The 20,357-nt window shown below is 30.2% G+C and overlaps 2 protein-coding genes across 4 annotated transcripts; both read right to left on the bottom strand.

Annotated features, from left to right (window-relative positions):
- Positions 1-6,455: 6,455 nt before the first annotated feature.
- LOC100800851 (heptahelical transmembrane protein ADIPOR3) lies at positions 6,456-10,130 on the bottom strand. Of its 3 annotated transcripts, none has more exons than XM_041016269.1 (4): positions 9,815-9,920; positions 9,074-9,344; positions 8,016-8,307; positions 6,456-7,598 (listed from the first exon to the last, which is right to left on the bottom strand). In XM_041016269.1, the coding sequence occupies exons 2-4, from the start codon at positions 9,340-9,342 to the stop codon at positions 6,951-6,953; spliced, it is 1,209 nt and encodes a 402-aa protein (XP_040872203.1). In that variant the 5' UTR covers positions 9,343-9,344; positions 9,815-9,920; the 3' UTR covers positions 6,456-6,950. The 3 variants fall into 3 exon arrangements, with proteins under 3 accessions (XP_040872203.1, XP_006581275.1, XP_006581272.1); XM_006581209.4 differs by lacking the exon at positions 9,815-9,920 and adding an exon at positions 9,939-10,130 and having other exon boundaries at positions 6,457-7,598; XM_006581212.3 differs by lacking the exon at positions 9,815-9,920 and having other exon boundaries at positions 8,016-8,260; positions 9,074-9,199.
- Positions 10,131-10,726: 596 nt separating this feature from the next.
- LOC100800316 (putative nucleobase-ascorbate transporter 10) lies at positions 10,727-15,122 on the bottom strand. Its single transcript, XM_003527690.5, has 14 exons — positions 14,884-15,122; positions 14,504-14,601; positions 14,224-14,400; positions 13,819-13,919; positions 13,629-13,704; positions 13,407-13,466; positions 13,008-13,192; positions 12,682-12,781; positions 12,418-12,504; positions 12,258-12,316; positions 11,777-11,868; positions 11,447-11,524; positions 11,223-11,365; positions 10,727-11,104 (listed from the first exon to the last, which is right to left on the bottom strand). Exons 1-14 carry the CDS (start codon positions 15,104-15,106, stop codon positions 10,886-10,888), a joined length of 1,698 nt encoding a protein of 565 aa, XP_003527738.2. The 5' UTR covers positions 15,107-15,122; the 3' UTR covers positions 10,727-10,885.
- Positions 15,123-20,357: the final 5,235 nt, after the last annotated feature.

Here is a 20,357-nt window from a genome sequence, read left to right as displayed (position 1 = left end):
TTTGGTGCAGTCACTACTAATCATGCTTTAATGATTAGTCTTTTGTTCCCGTTAATGGTTCACAGTGTGTGCTTTGAAACAACCAACAAACTAATTTCTTCACCTTTGTCCTTTTTTTAATGTTTTTACTGAACGGCAATTTTGTCACAATCACCAACACACACCACATGCGTTTAGTAAATTAATTTCTGCTGTGATGTTCGTTTGGTGCTCCTTTATCACATTCAATAGGTTGTTTTGGCTTCTTCCACTTTTTCGTTGATAAATAGTGGGGTGCTGAAAAAGTTTAGCCATATACCGAGATATGTAAGTAAAGGATTAAACACCACTCTTGGAGTTAGACACAGCCATGTTTCATAAAGAGGAACCAAAGGTAAGCACCGACTTGAATGTAATGCCAACAAAAAACAATTATGCTTACAGAAAAAAAAGACTGCTGGTTATTTTATGTAGAATATTCTCTTTAATGCAGTGATGAATAATGTGATTTTTACCAGACAAGCACAGGACTCACATATTCATGTCATGTATGTTCTCTTGGACTTTCTTTTTCAAATGCAAAACGTTACTACCCAAATAGTAATACTTAAATTAATTAATAAATGTATCGGGGGGGTAAGTTAAATGCAGAAAGTGAAAAAACAAGGACACAGTAGAAAATAATATTTTGCATAACATCCAAGAGACTGGGGCAGGTACTGTACATTAAGATATACCCCGCATGTGTACAATTTGCTTTTTGAGACAAAAACTTACCCTTCCCAAATGGTAGAAAATCCATATGGTACTTATAACACATGAAGGGCCCAGCATAATAGGCCAGCTCTTACTATATGTGTGATTTTGTACACAGAAAATAATGTCATATTTGGGGAACACTGTGTGGCAGGTATCTACCTAGCTTACTATATTATGCAATGTACGGATAGATACCAATTTAAACAGTAAAAAGTGAGAAGAAAAAAAACAATTCGTGATTGACGTTGGAAACGTGGCAATGACAATAAATTTTGCTTTTCTATATTGGTTTGGACTTATTTGCGAATAATCAATTGAGTGTAATCACCCCAGTGGCCCTTGCTCGATGCAAGAAGCTAGTGAATCTCTATTCATATATTATTTATTTTTTTTATAAGAAAAATTGTTTAGTATGTGGACAATGAAATGTGACTTTATGCAAAGATGTCCCTCTCTTTTAGTAGATTGTGTCCTTCTGCAAAATTTCTGATGCATGCTACTCTGTTAAGCACGGGGATTATCAAACTGAAATATGTATACATAGTCAACTAAACCTTATTAAATTAAACAACAGCATGCAAATTCACTTTTAGAATTTGGGGCTCCAGGGTTTATAGAATCAGAACGAGACAATGAGACAGACTTTATATCACATTCCCTTTTTCAATCTTCTTTTTTCTGTTTTGTTTTTTTATTTCTTTGGAGAGGACCCGGGGGCGTGAATAGTGACCCGTGCTGTTTGTTTTTACCAATAAACCTTGATGTTATTCTTTTTATTTTTATTTTTACCGACACCTTGATTTCTAGATATTGTAAGTGAATGTAATTTTAGTGATTAATTTAATGATTTTACAAAATTCTGCCATTGATTTCTAACTTTTATTCACTATAGTAATTAATGCCAATAAAAAATTCTATAAAGTAAGCAATGTTTAAGAAAATTAAAATATTTTTTTTATAAAACTAAGAATTAAAGATTCCCAAACTCTGAAGTGGAAGTTTACTTTTGTCGTTATATATATATATATATATATGTGTGTGTGTGTGTTATGAGGACACGGGTTACATGCACTGTTCTACTGCACTGTTATTTATTGAAAGAAAAAAGACGCAAATATAGAAGCATGATGGAGAGAGTATCTCCAAAATAATTTTACATTAGTTAACATATATTTTAATTCCCCCAAAATATGTTAAAATTGGATTCTCTTATAAATAAAAAGTGAAAGAAGGAAGGCGAACCAAGTCAAATATTAGTGACGTTAAAGAGAATCAAGCTTGCATCCATATATGATATATGGTTTTATATTCACGGGGAGGATGAATAATACATTTTTAATTCTTATATTTAAAAATAATGATGTGGTTTTGATTTCTCATTATAAATTTAAAACAAGTATTTTTATTAAAATATATTACATTTTTATAAGAATTAAAACAAATATTTTAAAATATTTTGAAGAAACAAAAATATAATTTACCCGTTTACTTTATACAAGGAGAGTCGATCAAAAGTTAAAAGTATATTAATCATAATAGTTTTTGTCAAAAGTGTTGAGGTTATCTTAAAATTTTAATTAGTTTTTTACATTTTTTACCCATCTCATACTGTTTTTTTTTCTCTTTCAATCTCACTTGTTAAATCTATCGTTTTCTCTCTTCTTTCTTCCTCTTTCTATTTCCCCACCTTATTATGCAGCAATAGTAGAACTGTGTATGTAACAGCTTGCATGGCTTTTCCTACCGCACGAGCATTGCTATTATAGTCACTTTTTAATAGCAAAGTCAAAGATTGCCGATTGCGACGGTGCAAACCGATATATTGCTTATACTCAAAGTCTTTCAAGATTCCCTACCCTTTTCTTCCACCAAATCTTCTTTCTTTACAGATATATTGCTTCAATCCCCTTCTACCAAAAAATAAATTGTGTTAAGAAATAAAATATTAATTAATATTTTTTTTATTTGTTACCAACTTAATTAAAGATTTTAGGCTCTTTAGTGTTATCTTTATTAGACTTAATTCATTCTTTTCAACTTTCAAGAGTTATTCTCTGAGAATTGAATTAGGTCATTATTTACTGCAAATTCAATATATGTTATCAATTCAATTATACTGATTGAGTTTATTATTGATGAATATTCTATTAGATTTAAAATTTAAAATAAAAATAAAAATAAGCTTACACATGACATGATGATCTCAATTATTATGAAGAGCGACGTTAAAGATTGAAAGGCGAGGCATGGAAATCTAGTGTTGTTGACGAGTTTACTTTAGTTTATGGACACTGGCATTGGCATGCGCATAAACTACGAGCTCTCAAGTGTGACAGAAACAATCACTGGTTCTTCACCCTCCTGAAAGACCAGAATTTAGCCAAAAATGACAAATTGCCAACGACCCCACGGCCCTAATGAAGCACGTGATTTTAAGTGTCGTGGTTTTGGTACTATTTGTCCTCTCATGATGCATCACTGTATTTTTTTTCCTTCCAGGAATCTCAATCTATTATTATCTTTTCTTTTAGATGAATTTGGAGTATCTCCTGTTTAGGAAATTAAAAACTAATTTCTTAAAATAATTAAATTTATTTAAAGAATTAACATCTTTCAACCAATATTCTTCTATATGTACAACACAAGGACTTATAAATGAAACCTTTGAGTATATATAGTATGATTAAAGGACATAATTATCTTTTAATTATATCATATTATATTGGTGAATTTATTTTATTTAGACTAAAATGTAATTTTTATTTTTCTAGTTTTTCATATATATAATTTTAGTTTTTTTATTTTTTTAATTAAGATATTTCATTCTCATTTTTTAAAAGTTCATAATTTTAGTCCATTTATTTTTTAATTGAAACATTTTACCCAACTTTTCAAAAATTGATTTTAATCTCACTATTTTTTTAATTGAGATATTTTGTTTTCTAAAAAAATCTATGACTTTAATCTCCTTTATCAATTTTAGATTTGATTATATATTTTTTTATTAATTAAGCCTGTTAGTAATTAAATAGTTAAAAATTAATTGTTATGTGAATAATAAATAACATCTGTTAGTCAATATTTACAAAATACATAATCAATATATAAAATTGACTATAAAATATTTCAATTAAAAAATAAGGGAATTAAAATCATGAATTAAAAAATAAAGAAAAAGAATACATTTTGGCTTAAAGTATGCTAACAATTAATGATTTTTATATAAATTAAAGCATTGCGTTTGTTGAGTAAAAAAAAATACAATTTTCGAAGGAACCTATATAAAACAGGACACAATTGTTAGCTAGATAGTTAAATTTTTAAAATATGTAAGAGATTAAAATTCTAATTGTGTATGTGTGTTGAATAAAAAATAGTAGAAGAAAGCGATAACATTTTGGGAATATACCTGATGACAACACAAGGGGAAACCAAAAAAAAAAAATTCCAAATATTGTCTTTAGGGCAATAATTGTTTGGATTTTTAATCCTCAGGGATTTGAAGCACAAGCAGGTTCCAAGTTCCCAAAAGATGAAAAAGAAAAGAGAGGCAATGTAATTGGACACAGAAGGAAAGACTAATTGCTAAATAGAATAGAATAGGGCATAGGAGCGAGCGTGTTTGAGCCTCAAAGCGGCGGCAATCCTATTACAGCTGACCATGTTTTCCGGATGATATACTCGTGTGTGGTGTTATAAACGCACATGACAAAAGCCACAAAGGACCCATGTGATCACCCTATCTAGCAGTTTTGATATGCTTGCTTACGACCCTTCTCCATCATATTGCAATTTGCAAAAACACCTGCAATAGGGCTAGCCAATAGCCTATTGCCTACTAATGCTCTAGATTTCAGCATTGCAACTCCCCTTCTTCTATTATTGTACTTGCTATGTTTTCAAATCTTAACGGAGTACCTGCCAGAATAGTACAAGTTTTTCTAAAGCATCAAAATTAGAGGGTACATTCCAACTATGTTGCAGCCAGAATGATACAAGTAGCATAGGCAATGGATCAATTTCTTACTTTCGTTCTATCATCAAGCATTTCCACAATATGTTAAGTAAATGAGATGTAGAGATTACAGGGAAATGATATATAACTATTATTTGCAATGTGTATTAGTGCGATACTATCAGATATATGATGTGCTACAAACATAAATATATAATCTTTTGTACTGCTATTCACTATGAAGAAAATGGAGTAAAGTGATATTTTGCTCTCTGTATCATTCGTTTTGCTATTCACACGAAAGGCACAAATGATCATGTATAGGTTGTTATTCCTTTTAAAAATATTTATAAATTAAAAATGAAAAAAGACAAAGTGGTTTTTTTTACGGGAAATCAATTACCTTGTGTGATTAGTACGAAATCAAATTCGTACTAATAAGCATTTTCCATCTTAATTATGAACTAATCCAACAACACATTTTTGTTGGTTTTTTTTTTATAGAAAAATACTTTTCAAAAGAAGAGGAGATATGTTATACAGAATAGCGTATGAATTTTTTTATATCTTGGCTATCTCTATACAGAGCTAAACTGTAATACACAATTCAAATATTATTAGCATATTATTCTTTTATTATTTACAACAATAGCATATCATTCTTTAAAGAAGAAACAAATTCTAAAATAATAAAATCAAATTGATAATATCTTTAAATTTAAATAGCATCCTAAAGATTTGAAACATAAATAAAAAATTTCTAAAAAAATAATTAGTTTTTTAAACTAAATATATTTTGGCATATTCTCAACTCTCTTGCTTACCTTAATATCTTTGCACATCCTATTTGAATTTTAAGTTTGAAATATAACTTTCTTCTTTTATATGCATGTTTTCTTCCTTTTGCTTGTAAATTTTATCGATACCTTTCTTGTGTGGGATCACCTCTATATTCAACTTGAGCTTCTTCGTTGCATTCATCCTTTCTTTTTTTTTTTTTTGTCAATTTCAGCTTCTTTGTACCTCCTGGCTCCATGGTTAATTCTGACTTTTCAATAGCAGTTTTGTTGAGCTCTTAGTTCTCAATCATAAGTCATATAATTTGTACAAACATTAACGATAAACCAAACTTTTGTAGATTTGTTGGTTGTAAAGCATGACGATTGCAAGTAGTTCTTCTTGTTCTACTTGATCTTCATCAATGTTGATATTTTCTTATTGATGAGCCTTGCATTTTTTTCTCCATGTGTTCTAATTGATCGCATTTGTAACATCTTACGACAGGTCTCCACCATTATCTCTTGTTAATGATTGGTCTTTCTGCATTAGGGACATGATGGAAAAGATAGTGCTACTGTTCTAGTCTACCTTTCCAAAATCTTGGAATGATTCCATCTTCTTGTTGCCATTGCTGTTCTACAATTTGGCAAAAAACACATACTCCATGATTCCTTCTTGTTTCATAAACCTTCTCTGCTTCAATATCTAAGCACATAAGTTTTTTTTATGTAGTATATTTGAAGTACAAAATAAATCTATTTATTCTGTAGTACTATATGTTATGAACACCAATTTTAACTATCAATTAAGGTATTTTATTATAGTCTCACGTGAGGTATTTTATTTCTCATCTTAAGGACTCAGACACAACATGTGACTCTAAGCATTGAGCATTGAGCACTGAGCAGTAAGCACAAAGGACAGAAACTAATTTCTATATGAAAGATTTGTCAACAGTCAACGTGCCTGCTATATCATATACAACACAATAGTTTTTCATCATGCGCAAACCAACGCACCACCAAGTTAGTAACATTAATCTGTTAATCTTGTTCAAGAGCTATCCAACGAAATGCATCAAGTGAAGCTCTTTTGAAAATTGATTAGACACTCAGGTCTTGCATGACTTGGATGGAGTCTGAAATTCTAATGAGAAGTGGCTAGGCCAAACACATATATCTATGAAAGGAAAAAAGATCATCAACTAAATTGGTTGTGGGAAAATTTTATTCTGTGAGGCCCATCAACAACACACATGCATGGGGTAGTATATGTAAAATTTCACAAACTCAGGCTACCGTGGCATAACATAACCACGACACCGCCCTCAGCCCCCCTTGGTTTGTATGATCATACATCCAACACAGCAAAGAACAATGTAGGATATGCTAGATAATAATATCATTTTCTTGATTTGATTCACTTTCCATCCAATTGATATCTTAGTTAATATTGATGAAGATTCACTAATATCAACCTAGCAACCTTGAGAATCTCTCCATCTTAGATAGATCAACCCATCATGATAGTGTGTGTATGCCCCTGCCACAACCAAGATATGAAAGAGTTGGTGACTGTGGCCAGCAATATCAAACTTGCCAGGCATCCACCTCTCTGGTATCCTTGTGACATAGATTGCTGCTCCCAAACCATAAAGAACTCCCATTAGTATCTCATAACCAGTAGTTTGCAAGGCCTCAGGTTGATGCTTGTGCAATATCAACTTATGTATTATGGGCGCCACACCAGAAAATCCCATTAAAAAGAAGAGGGAAGCGCGGTACTTCCTGAACTCGGACTTTTGGAAAAATGGGAGAAGAGAGAAGACAATAGTAGCAATCCCCATTAATGTTATGAAGCCTAAGTAGAGGTAGCAAAAAAAGGGGTTGCACATAAATGAGTAATACACAGGAGGGTAAAATGAAGTTGCAATCAATGCAGCAATCCCAGCATAGTCAATTCTGAGCATGATGTAGGAAAGGCGCTGTGAGTGGCAAGTAAGGAGGTGGCATGTGCTGCTGGCTAGCAAGCAGAACATGGCCCCACCTAAGAAGGCATAGAAAGGCCACCTTGTAATCGGTTGCATTAAGGGGGATACCATGTTCATGTCATCTTTCAGACCATTCTGTAACAATGTAACAACTGTGATAAGTTAAATTCTCCCAATCTAAATGAATATCAGTGGTGTATAATAACACATGTTTACTCTTAAACTTGAATAAAATGTATTTAACTCGGTTCTTATTTCTCATATGCTTGTTTTTGTTAAAAAAAACATGATTCATTGTGGTTAGTTTATGAGTAAATAGTTGATGCACTGATCCTATAAAGAGTTTTTACACTGTTATCCAATCATAAATTGTCATGTATGATAAGTTTGTTAACTTTTATAATAACTACCTTAAAATTCATACTTGTAATACTTACATTATTTCCATTTTCATAAATCATTTAAAAGAATGTAATGTTTTAAGATGCATCAGTTTAAGAACAGATAAACAGAATCTTGGAGGACACTCCATGAAGAGGAAGAGGAACTTACTAGGGAAAACTGCTCAGGCAAGCAATTGGTGAGAAGTTCCACTAGAGCCCAACCTGATAATGAGGAGAAGTCCAAAGAATAAAGAGATGTACTCAAGTCATTTAATTTGAGAATCTCGGGCATGTTGGGCAGTGAAGGCAGGCATTTCAAGAGCTCTAAACGAATCTTATTTAAATCAGCTTTCCCTATCATTTCAGACAAATGTTGAACAGAATTGAAATCCACAATCATTGGAGCTCTCTTAGCTGTGTATATGGTGAGAAAGAGAAAAAGGAAGAACCCAATCAAATGCCTGAAATAATGCCATTAACGTCAAGTAATGAAATGTAATTTAGACAGTTAACTACGCACCTTTGATGTTGTTTCTTATATAGTGACATAAAAGTAAGCGACATATGCCATCATCATATGTCAAGATAAAATATTCAAGCTGCAGCTCAAGTGATTGTGGTGCTGTTTTGCAATTAAAGTTGGAGTTTCATCTCACTAATCTATGCTATCCTTTAATGTTTAACATTTAATGTAAGTTACTAAGATGAAATTTCAATTGTAATTAGAAAATAACACAAGCAACTAAAATACACCATTTAAGTTTTGGCCAGTTTGGAAAACTAGAATCAAAATATTGTTGTCAGGTAAACACAAATGAAATTAGAAGTTCAGAAAAGTAGATCTTTTCATTATTTGTTATTGAACACTGTTCACAACAATAGAAGAAAGCTCTTAAACATAAGTACCTACTACTCTTTTATTTCTCCCACCTGTGGTTAATTCTGCTGTGTGATAAAAATACGTTATCTTGTAGGATATCTTAATAGGACTTGTTAGAAAGAAGACTATTATGGCCAGTAGAAAAAATAAACAAAAATAAGCTCAAATATGGACAACATATATAAAATAGAAGAAGTAACATTAATTTAATTCACACTCTTACAATACAAGAATTTTTCAAAACTAAAAAAGGCACCTCAAGTGGAAAAATATGATATTAAAAGGGCATCAAGTTCATCAGATAATGAAGGAAATTTGTACTCGAATGAAGAAAAATAAGTACTTACGTCCATACATTAAGTGTCTCATTATGAATTGAGAAAATGCTAAGGAAGATCTGTTTCAATGGCCACTCTGCTCGATAATAACCCAAGATAAATTCGTTGTCCCTCATGTAGGGTGGCAGTGAATTGTATTCTACAAGCTGATATTTTAGTTTTCTCCATAGTCTTACTCCCTTCCGAAACTTTGAACTTGCTCTTTCATCTTCACAATCAACAAAATCATTGATTTTTTCGGGCGTAGCAATCAACCCGTCATATGCACCAGGTGTCATCTCTGCAATGTGGGTACAACGGATCATTTTCAAAATGTCAACTTCAAATCAAGAAACTAGATTGCATATAGATAGAAACCACTTTCCAATGATCAACTGCTAGCTCACAACTTTTTGTTCTTGAGAAGATTAAGTCAGTTTATGAACGTTCAAGAAATTCTTCACCCTAAAGTGAACCAAAACAACAGACTAGTTTTTAAGTAAAAGGGGAAAAAAGAAAAGAAAATCCAAAAGGCCAAAACTGCAGAAGCAGGCAACCAAAATGAAACACGATGTTGATTAAATTGATGCTATAAGGTTCCATAGAATCAATGAGCTAACTTCGCTCCTATGACCTTTAATCTTCCACACAGATTTTAAGCAGAAAAACTAAGTAGCCTAAAAAAAATTGATACAGTGAATTTTACACTCAAAGGAAAAGGTTTAACGTGAGTATTTGCTAGAAAGACTAAAGCTAAAACTAGTATACTACCTAGTCCAGTCAAGTTTTTGGAGAATTTATGAGTGTGAAAGCAGTATAGGAACCTTGTAACTGAGTTGGCAAACTAGAAAATGGAAGCCTATGCTTCTATTTTTTTTTTTTAATGACTAAATACCTAATCATTCAGGACTCCGCCCATCTTTCCACCTTTCAATTCAAGTTCAAACACCTGTAATTGGATATTTTCGCTCTATTTCTTCTATTTGGAAAGTGCCTTCTTGCACCATATACATATGTTCAGAGATTGCTGATATTGATCAAAGTTCTCACGTGTAAATAAAAAGTGCCATCCAATGTAAATCAGAACAAACAAATTGTATGAAATTTGGACTTGCCTGAAATTTTGGTGGGACTAAATAAAGATTTACCCGAATAAAAAAAACTGATTTGCCGGGAAAAGGAAAGAGACAATAATTGGAGGGAAAAGATGATAAGGTGGTACCGGAAGATGGTGTCCCAGTCCCGGCATAGGACATTGCACCATACCAGCGGGTATTAAGAATGACATTGCATAAACCTCAATGTGACACCTAATACCCCTATTTCTTAGTTTCGCCAAGTTGCAACCTCAAATTGAGACAACTCAACCTTAAAAAATAACCGTTATTTGCCATTCATTACTAATCTGATCCCATATATTCTCTGGCAGAAAAGGTCAATCCTTTCTCTCTCTCTCTCTGGATTCATGTATTCTTAAAATGAGCACTAATTACTAATGTGATCCCATATATTCTCTGGCAGAAAAGGTCAATCCTTTCTCTCTCTCTCTCTCTGGATTCATGTATTCTTAAAATGAGCACTAGCCTCTGATCTGATCCATGCGTTGTGACCACTTTCATTAAAACTAACTAAATCACTTCTCTTCAACAAATACAATAATGAATAGTGTAATACTATCAAGGATATAAATAAATAAATTATTCCAATTGTCCAACATTACTCCAGTCAAAACAATAATGGTATGGGAAATTACATATAAATTGTTTTGAGATAAAAAAAAAGGTGATGAATTGGCTTAAAGGGTTAAAAAATGAACATCTATAATATAACAAAAGAAGCTGCTTAAAGGGCGGGGAAGAACTCATTGAGTCTGCAAGGTAACTTATAGAAATCAGCATTCCGACCATCAGCACTATATACACGGAACTTCTCCCACCATTGCAAACCAATGTCCTTACGGACTTCATCATCATCACGTGAGAGTGTGATGTCCAAAATGAACGCAACCAACACAGCCACCGTCGTATGCGACATGAAGAACACGTTAAGGATATCGTTGAACTGCAAATTCATTGAAATCACAATCACTCGCAAAGAATCATGTATACCACAATCATATTTGAACAACACCTAGGCACAATTATGTATCGTTTGATTGATTTATGTTCAGATATCTCACCCATCCGTGATGATGCTTTACATAAAAATATTCTACGAAATACTGTGGTATGGAGATGCCAAGGAAGAATGACAGGCCCAACACGAATTTGATTCTGAAACTGTTGAGGTTACAGAACTGGAGAAAATCAAGACCTGCAGAAGCTGCACATCCCAAGTTGCAAACTCTTGTCAAGTTCTATGGATTGCCAAAGCTACAAAGACAGATAGTTAGAGAGAACTTACAGACATAGCCAAAGAATAAACAGTTCATTGCTGCCATGATTGGCAAAGGTATAGAAGCCAAAACTGCTCCAAATTTTCCTGGTTGAAGGGAAAGTGTGCAACATGAGATATCACTAATTAAAGAATAATAATAATAACATTTCATAGGCAACATTAGGATGAACAAAACATAGATACAGTTCTTTAGGTTTTTAATGAGGTCTAATTGGAGAACAACACCAACCGTATTTAAGGAATTGGATGTATGTTTCGCCCCATTGGGAAATTCCAGATTTATTAAAGGAAGAGCATTAAGTTGCACAGACTACCAAAGATGTTAGTCTATCATACCAGCTATAGAGAAAAAAACCATAAAGCCGGCTGATATTTGGATGACTCTTCGGCTTCCCACTTTTGTCAATGCCAATAATCCAGCATTCTCCCTGAAACAAGAGCAATGCATATACGCAAAATTATGCAGATGGATAATGAGGCTCAACTCCAACATGGTTTTTGGAGCAGGACTAGGTACTAACAGAGTAACAGGAACTAGGATGGCAAAGAAAACTCTCTAGTTTTTAGTATTTTTTTACCAACATCATACTGTATTTATTTAGTTTAAAGATTTGTGTAGGGAATGTTTAAAACGAATGTTGTTCCACTCTTTCCTGCACAAATTTTATACAAGAAAGAAATGAAAAGAAAAATATTTCTTCAAACCAAACAAGCATGGCCCTTAAATTGGTTGAACTTGAAATCATGAGTGATATCTGATATGTCAAAGCTCATCTACAAATACATTCAAGGGGGTTCATTGTTGACCTAAACTTACACTGATGCCGTACATCCAGTTACAGAACCAAGAAAGCCATTGACCATAGAAGCTACTCCCTAAAACAACAATAAGAATGACACGACCAAAAATCAATTGTAAGCTTCCTGTGTTTATGATTCCAGAAAGAATTGCAAAATATAGTTCATGTGTATCTTACCACCCAGCCAGTTCCGCGGCAGATAATATGTGGTGGCACGGGTGTTCCACTTCCATATCTTGCCGCAGCAAAAAATGTACCAGTAGACTGCATGTAAACATGAAAAATGTTGAAATTTGAAGCAAATATAAGATGGGACTGGATGCATTTTCAAGTGTTTTTTTCAGTTTAAAGTAGTTTTTCGTGATGAAAGGCTAGTGAGTTGCATAGTCCACCAGCATAATTATTAAAATATGGGTGTCTATTAAGGGTCCTAAGGCTTACCTCAAATAGAGTAACAAAAGAAGCGGCTATCATAGCAAGAGCTTCTCCGAAGTTGAAGGTAGGAAACCCCCATGGGAATGGAATAAAAGGGATATGAAACCTGTATAAATGCAGACAAATTCTTTTAATTAACTTGTAAACATCCACAAAGTGAGAGAGCATTTTTATTCAGATCATAAGCTCCTTGATTCCCCTATAAACCATAAAATCAAGATCTCATTGAAAGAATGAAACTGGATGGATAAAACAAACCTGGATTCTGAAAGGCATACTAGTTAATAGATCATTAATTGGGAAAAGTTAACTTAATGAGTCCACAAACTTACCATTCAGAAGCACTAATAAGACCAGAACGATCAGTGCGGCAACTATTCTGAGTACTTTCTGGCTTGTTGTTATATGCAGTGCTTGAAGTCAGAAGCTGTGCAAGTAACCATGCACTTGCGATGGAAAACAACAGCCCATATCGCTCATAAATAAGCCTCTTGGTGCTAATAAAACGATTAAGATACTGCAGGAGAATAGTTGATAATAAACACACTATGGCCCAAAATTTAAGAATAAGAAATAGTGAATTTAAAATTTAGCGTATCATATTACAGCTTTCATAATTTATATTACTATCACATAAGTATTCCGTAACCAACATTATTTCAAGTGCCTTCATAATACATATTATTATCATCCACATATTCTGCATGACACGAGCAAGATTAACGACTTGCCTGTGAGATGAAAACCATAACAATCAGTGCTGGAAGCCCCACTTCAACACAGTTTGCCAGCTACAGCAGTGATAGACCGAAATAGAACTAAATTCAGTAATATAATCCTATAATCAAGTCCTAGACTTACAGTTAGCTAAATTGCATAAAAGTTGAGAATTAAGATTCAAGCGTTCAACCTATTTGACTGAAAATTTGAGAGACTAATGTAGAACTTTTTACCATTGGGAATCCAAGATGATAGAGACCGAGTCCAGTGAAAGTTACAAAAGGGACTACAGAAAGTGGGCTTAGGAACCTAAAGCAGCACAAAAAGAAGCAATTAACTGATGGATATAAAATGCTAAAATTGATTAAAGGATTTTATAAGCTCTAACATGCCAAAAAAGATGCATGCCATGCACTTACTAACCTGACAGCAAACCTCCAAATGCCCAAGAATCCCATACACACATGGAAAATTGAACTTATGATCAAGGCGCCTTGTATTCCTCTAATTGTGTGAGTGAACCTCTGTTCATCAACAACATATAATAACAAGGAATGAACATCCCCAAGTAGAACCACAGGTCCACAGTGAATAAAGGCGTATTTGGACAAGTTTTTCTAATAAAAAGAAAATAAAAAAGAAAAATTGAAATGAACTTCTTCCATAAGCTACAAAATCAGATTTTGGAGAAACTAAATGATTTTAACTTATGCCTAAGTTATTTTTAGCTTTGAAAGAAGTTTTATTTCATTTTTCCATTGTATTTTCTTCTTTAAGGTAAGCTTATCCATAAGCAATTGTAAAAGCATAAAAGATAATCTCCTTGACCTCATAAGGATCTGTATATTTAGTGTATCTCTTGGCATGGATAATTGACATTGCGGGTATTATGTAACTGTATGAACCAACAACTACAGTTGGCAATCGTGTTCCGAACCAAGTTTGCAAAAGTGTGCTTAATCCAGAAACAAACAATAGATTCTGTATCACCTTGGCCTTCTCAGCCTACGTTGAATTAATGATTTTCAGTTTATTGATAATAGCATTGTAAAATTTGAAAAAGAAAAGAAAAAGTGAAAGGAAAATAAATAGAAAAAAAAATTATTACATGGCCTCCACCCATTTCAGGAACAATCGTAGTTGGAATCAGAACGGTCATGCCAAGAGTCAGAATATAATGCTGGAATCCCAATAGCAGTGCATGTGCTGCATGCATGGCAATAACAAATCCAGATAATTAAAATGTTGAAACAAGCAAGAAGATAAATTTCGCTTCATGAAAAGTATGTGCATGTTTGTTTCTGCCAAAATGTTCCAAAGGAAAATTCATAACACTTTGCATTATTGAATGCTTAGTCATTTCATATTCCTTTGGACTGTGTATGGCAAAGAAACAAATATATTATGCATGAATGCATATTAGTCTAGTCTAGTTTCCAATTTGTTTTGCCATAAAAAGAAAAAACAATAAGTAATGAATATACTGACGCCAAGGAGGAGGACTGTTAATGCAATACTCAACATCAGGTAATTGCTCCATGACTGGGTGTGGTTGAGGTTCAGGAACCTGAATCACTTGAGACTGTGAGTTGCCACCACCAGAATGGTCACTGCTCTCAGCCATGGTTGCACAAACAAAGAAAACGCAGGCTACAACTGAAATAATAGAGGAACAGTTCAATATATTTTCTATTTTTAAAAGGAACCTCATCAACTAAATTATTGCAAAATAACAGTTACAATGTCATGATGACAAAATATTACAAATTATTATGTGATTTTCAGTTACTAAAACTGAAATTATAGACGACAATCAATATTCTGAAACAGTTATTTTCCCATATATATTTTATTTTATATCTGAATTGATTGTCGTCTGTGTAAAAACATATTCTTATTGAAATTATAAAATTATCATTTTAATTAATAAATAAATACAAAAAACAAAAAACAAGCCAGTGAGACACTTGTAAAGAAACACTGGCCAAAAATATTTATAAAAAAACATTTTAATATTCATTCGTCTATGTAATTAAAGAGACGTGGCTCCAAATCTACAAGGTATGCAAAAACAAGCTAAACAAATACAAAAATAAATAATATTTTAATATTGATTATGAAATAAAAAGAATAATAATATGCTGACATATTCTTATTGAAATTGTTTATATAAACATTAACGTGGCATTCTCATTGTTGTAAAAAATTGATTGATTTGAAATTATAAAAAAATTACACATTATATATATATATATATATATATATATATATATATATATATATATATATATATATATTATAATAAAGTATGTCTTTTTTATAAAAATATAACCATGACATGTTAATAACACAAGATAATTCATTTTTTTTAATATAAGATGTCTGTTACACAGATTTGATTATAATATCAAAGATACTTTTATCTTTATTTTTATTATAATAAAAGTAAACAAGTATTAGAGGAAAATACTATGCAACTGAATGAAATTTTTTAGAGAATTTTATTCTGTTTTTAATTCATAAAATTATATAAATATAATAATTAAGGTAATTAGAATAAAGAAGACATATCTTATGAGAAAAAATATATTATATGAGTGGGAGGGAATTAAATTTTGATCATATAACCATACATGGATGTTGAGATTTAATGTCAAAAAATCATATGACTTTTTAAGTAGTTACATGACATTAAATCTTGATCATCCATATTTAATTATATGATCCATATTTAATTATTTATAAGATAAATTCCTCTCATATATATTATGAGAGAAAATATGAGAATAAAAGAATTAAATTTGAGCCGTATAAATATGTATATAAAGGATTGAAATTTAATATCAAAAAGTCACATAACTTTGATTCTAATTAATAATTAACGAATCGTATATATAATGTGTAACTAAATTATATATTATAACAAACATAGATTCTAATTTGAAATAATTAAATTAACTATTTATTATTATAAACACATGTATATGATTTATTTGAGTAAATTAAGATTATTTTTAAAATTATTATAATAAAAGTAATGTTCAAGTTTGGAAGAGAAATTTTATGCAATTGAGCAGAAAAATTTTAGAGGATTTTTTTTTCTAATTTTTAATTCATAAAATTATAAAATATGGTAATAAAGGTAATTTAAAAAATATATATTCCAATTTAAAATTATTAAATTAATTATCATCAGAAAATATATATTTTCAATTAAGGTAATTATGATTATTTTAAAATAGAAAAATGATTTATATGTAAGAATTGTCTTCTTTATTATAATGAAAGTAAACAAGTCTCTGAGAGAAATTTTATTTCATTGAGTAGAATTTTTTTTGAATTTTTTTAATTCATAATTATGTAATTGTAGTAATTAAGATAATTAGAACAAGTATATCTTCTAATTTGAAATAATTAATTTTTTTAAAAGGCTTGAAATAATTAAATTAATTATTCTCAAACTTATATGTTTTAATTAAGGTAATTAAGATTATTTTAAAATCTATATTATGATATGTCATATCTTTCACTTACTTGCAAACAATATATATATTCTTAAAAAAAATTGGTATACGCTAGTAAATTTCTAGTATACTCTATTTTCAAGAAAGTTTGTACATACAGGTGGTGTACAAATACAATGGCCATTTTAATAATGCTCCAACAGGTTTTTAAACATAGTAAGTTTTGAATTTTTTATCTGAAAATATATTGTAATTGATAAATAAAAAATAAATACATAAAATAATTTAAAAGTTTAGAAATCATCTTATTTTTAAGAGGCAGATAATTAATTTCTTAACGACTTGATACAAGTTGGCGTTTAAAAAAAAAAATTGTACGTAATGTACGGAGTATTGAGTACTGAGCATCAAGTTGTTTAAACTTCTCTTTTGCTTTTTTAACATCTTTATGCACCTATTCAAATTTGATTTAGCATGGTAAGAGGTGTTTGAATCTATGTATTGAGAAGAAAAGAATGAGAGACGGAAATTACTATTCATACCCCCTCGTGCTTTAAATATTATTTTTCAACATGCCCTTTTCATGAAACCGTAATTATATTGTGAAGCTAAATAATGAAAATATATTTTCATTCTATAAGAAAAATTGAAAAAAGAAATATAATGAAAACTTAATTTTGTCATATATTTTGTTATCAAATTGTGCAATTTTTTTTCATTTTCTCTCACACAAAAAAATGCATTTTTATTTATAAAATATATAATAGAAATAGGATTCTATTTTGTAAAGCATAGGTGACGGTTGGCACTAGAAAGACATGCAGGTCTCCCATAATGAAAAAAGGTATTTGGACCGTTAGATTTATTTAGTTTTAAATTAAAGCTCAGATTTTTTTCCCCTTTTCTTTTTTTATTTTTCTATTATTTTCTCATTCTTTCCCAAATTACCCCTTATTCCCTACCGTTTTCAACCTTTCCCTTCCCAATATCCATGACGGCCGAAGAGGAGTGGACACCACGGTGAACTGAGAAAAGAAGCCAAGGCCGGCGAAGGAACAGACAGGTCTCCGATTCGAAAGTCGGAAAATTTGGGGCAACCAACGATGTCGACGAAGCCGGAAAATTGGAGCCACGGATGAAAGGCAGAGGGGGTTTCTCTGGGTATTTGCCCAATATTTTGCGAGGTTCAAGCTTGTTGCTTAGTTTTTTACTCTTACGGTGATGGGTGAACTAACACGATGAAAAAAGTTCTAATCTCACTATAATTTTATCATTTTTATTTTTTTATTTTTTTTAATCTTTATAATTTAGATTTTAATTCTGATTCTTGTAGTTTAAAAATAAATTTTTTAATTCTTATAATTTATATTTTAAATTTTTTAATTCTTATAATTTAAAAATAATTTTTTTAATCTCTATATTTTATATTTTAATTTTTGTTTAATACTTATTATTAAAATATAAGTAATATTTTTTATTTCAATTAGTTATAAAAATATTAACAAATAATTTATAATTAATTTAAAATAATTTATAATAAAAAATAATTAATAATTAATTTAAAGTTAATTATTTATATATTTTTTTAGTAAAACTTAAAAAATAAATAATAAAAACTAAAAAAAGTTACTTAAATTATAAAGATTAAAAATATAACTTACAGGTTACAAAAATTATACACTACGAATCCTGAAACTACAATAACCAAATAATTAATTTTTAAAAAAAAGTATGAAACCATAAAAAGACTTTCAAGAGACAGTCTTTGTGATTTTCGTGTCATCAAGAACATATGCTCGCTGGTGTCGAACGAGTTGACGGAATCTAATTCCAGGTTCGATGTTGAGCCACCGGTGTCCGCGACACTAGCGTCTGGATGCAATCCTTGCATAGAAGCACAAAGGGGAAGAAGGAGAAACAAGAGGGAAAAAGAAAGAAAATAATAAGGGAGTAAATCAGGAAAGTGAGAAAGAAAAATTAAAAGAAAAAATTCGAGCCTTTCATTCAAAGGTTCAAAAATCCAACGGTTTAAAAATCTTTTCACATATGTGAGAGACCTACGTACTTACCTTTTCTACATTATTTCATAATCTTTTTTTTATCAAAGTATATAATGAAAATATTCTTTTTACACTTTCTCTTATCTACGGAATAAAGTTTCCATTTTATTATTTTTTTATAAAAATTATAATCAATTGTTTATATGAATTACTTTCTTTAAACCAATCAAATTAATGGTGGTATAAATTATATTTTGTTAAATTAAAATTACATTAATTAAGATATAATCTACTTTTCTAATGTATATCATATAAATTTTATTTTTTACTTAAAATTGAAATAAATTGATTTAGGGTCAATATAATATCAATAACACATGAAGGGGCTATTTCATTTTAATCTTAACTTCAAATCAATTTGAAAGTGATTAAACTCAACGCGTTTACCTTGAATTAATTTAAAAGCGATTGACATCACAATTTCTACTACATTGATCATAAATTAACAGTCCTCAAACTAATTGATTGACCTAAACTTAATAGTGCTAGACTGACCTTTTGTAAAAAAAAAAAAAATAGTATTACACTGACCTTAACATTATTGTTTAAGCTCCTTTGAATTTATAGTGAAAATATATTCATTAATTGTTTTATACATGATTATCTTTGTTTATTAAATTGATCATGTAAATATCAACCTTTGAAAACATTATCAAACCTTTTAAGATTTTCAGTAGTTATTATCTTTGATTAATATACGTAAAAAAATTTAGTTTATACAATATAAAATTATATTTATAAAAGTCACCAATATTTTATATAATATGCACATTTAAAAATTATCATATGATATATATATATATATATAACCATCACTACAATATTAACATGGAAATAAACATCATCATTTTTAAAAAAATCATTCACTTAATGTCACTAATATTATTAAAATTTATAATCCTTTTATTATAATAAATATTAAAATAAATGCGTTTAGAAATTTACATATTAATAAATATATATATATATATATATAATAAAATTTAATATTACATATCAATTAAATAATATAATTATTTTTCTTTTTGGTGTATTGCATGAGTCTACGTACTGCTACTGATAAAAGAACAAAAGATAACAAAACTAAATTAAACACGTACTAATGATATTGAGTCCAGAAGAACCATAAAATTAAATACTAAATTAAACACATTTTTAATTTTTTATTTTTTAGGGAACACATTTTTTTGTTTTATCTAACAATTTTTGTGGCATGCATTCAAATAAGACCGAGCAAAAGATTGGAGGTATTATTAATAACACATAAATATAACTTTTACCAAAAAAGTTAATATTATTCAAATGAAAATATTAGATAAAAATATAAAGTGAAGTATAAAATTAATTTTTATAAGAATTAATATTATAATATACTAATTAATCAGTAAACCAACTTATTTATTATCAATAGACACCTCGGGCTGCGCATGCAAAGGCA

Source organism: Glycine max, chromosome 6 (genome assembly GCF_000004515.6).
Source record: "Glycine max cultivar Williams 82 chromosome 6, Glycine_max_v4.0, whole genome shotgun sequence".
In the NCBI taxonomy this organism is placed as follows: Eukaryota; Viridiplantae; Streptophyta; class Magnoliopsida; order Fabales; family Fabaceae; genus Glycine; species Glycine max.
Note: the sequence above shows the minus strand (reverse complement) of the source record. Positions and strands in the feature narration are given on the sequence as shown.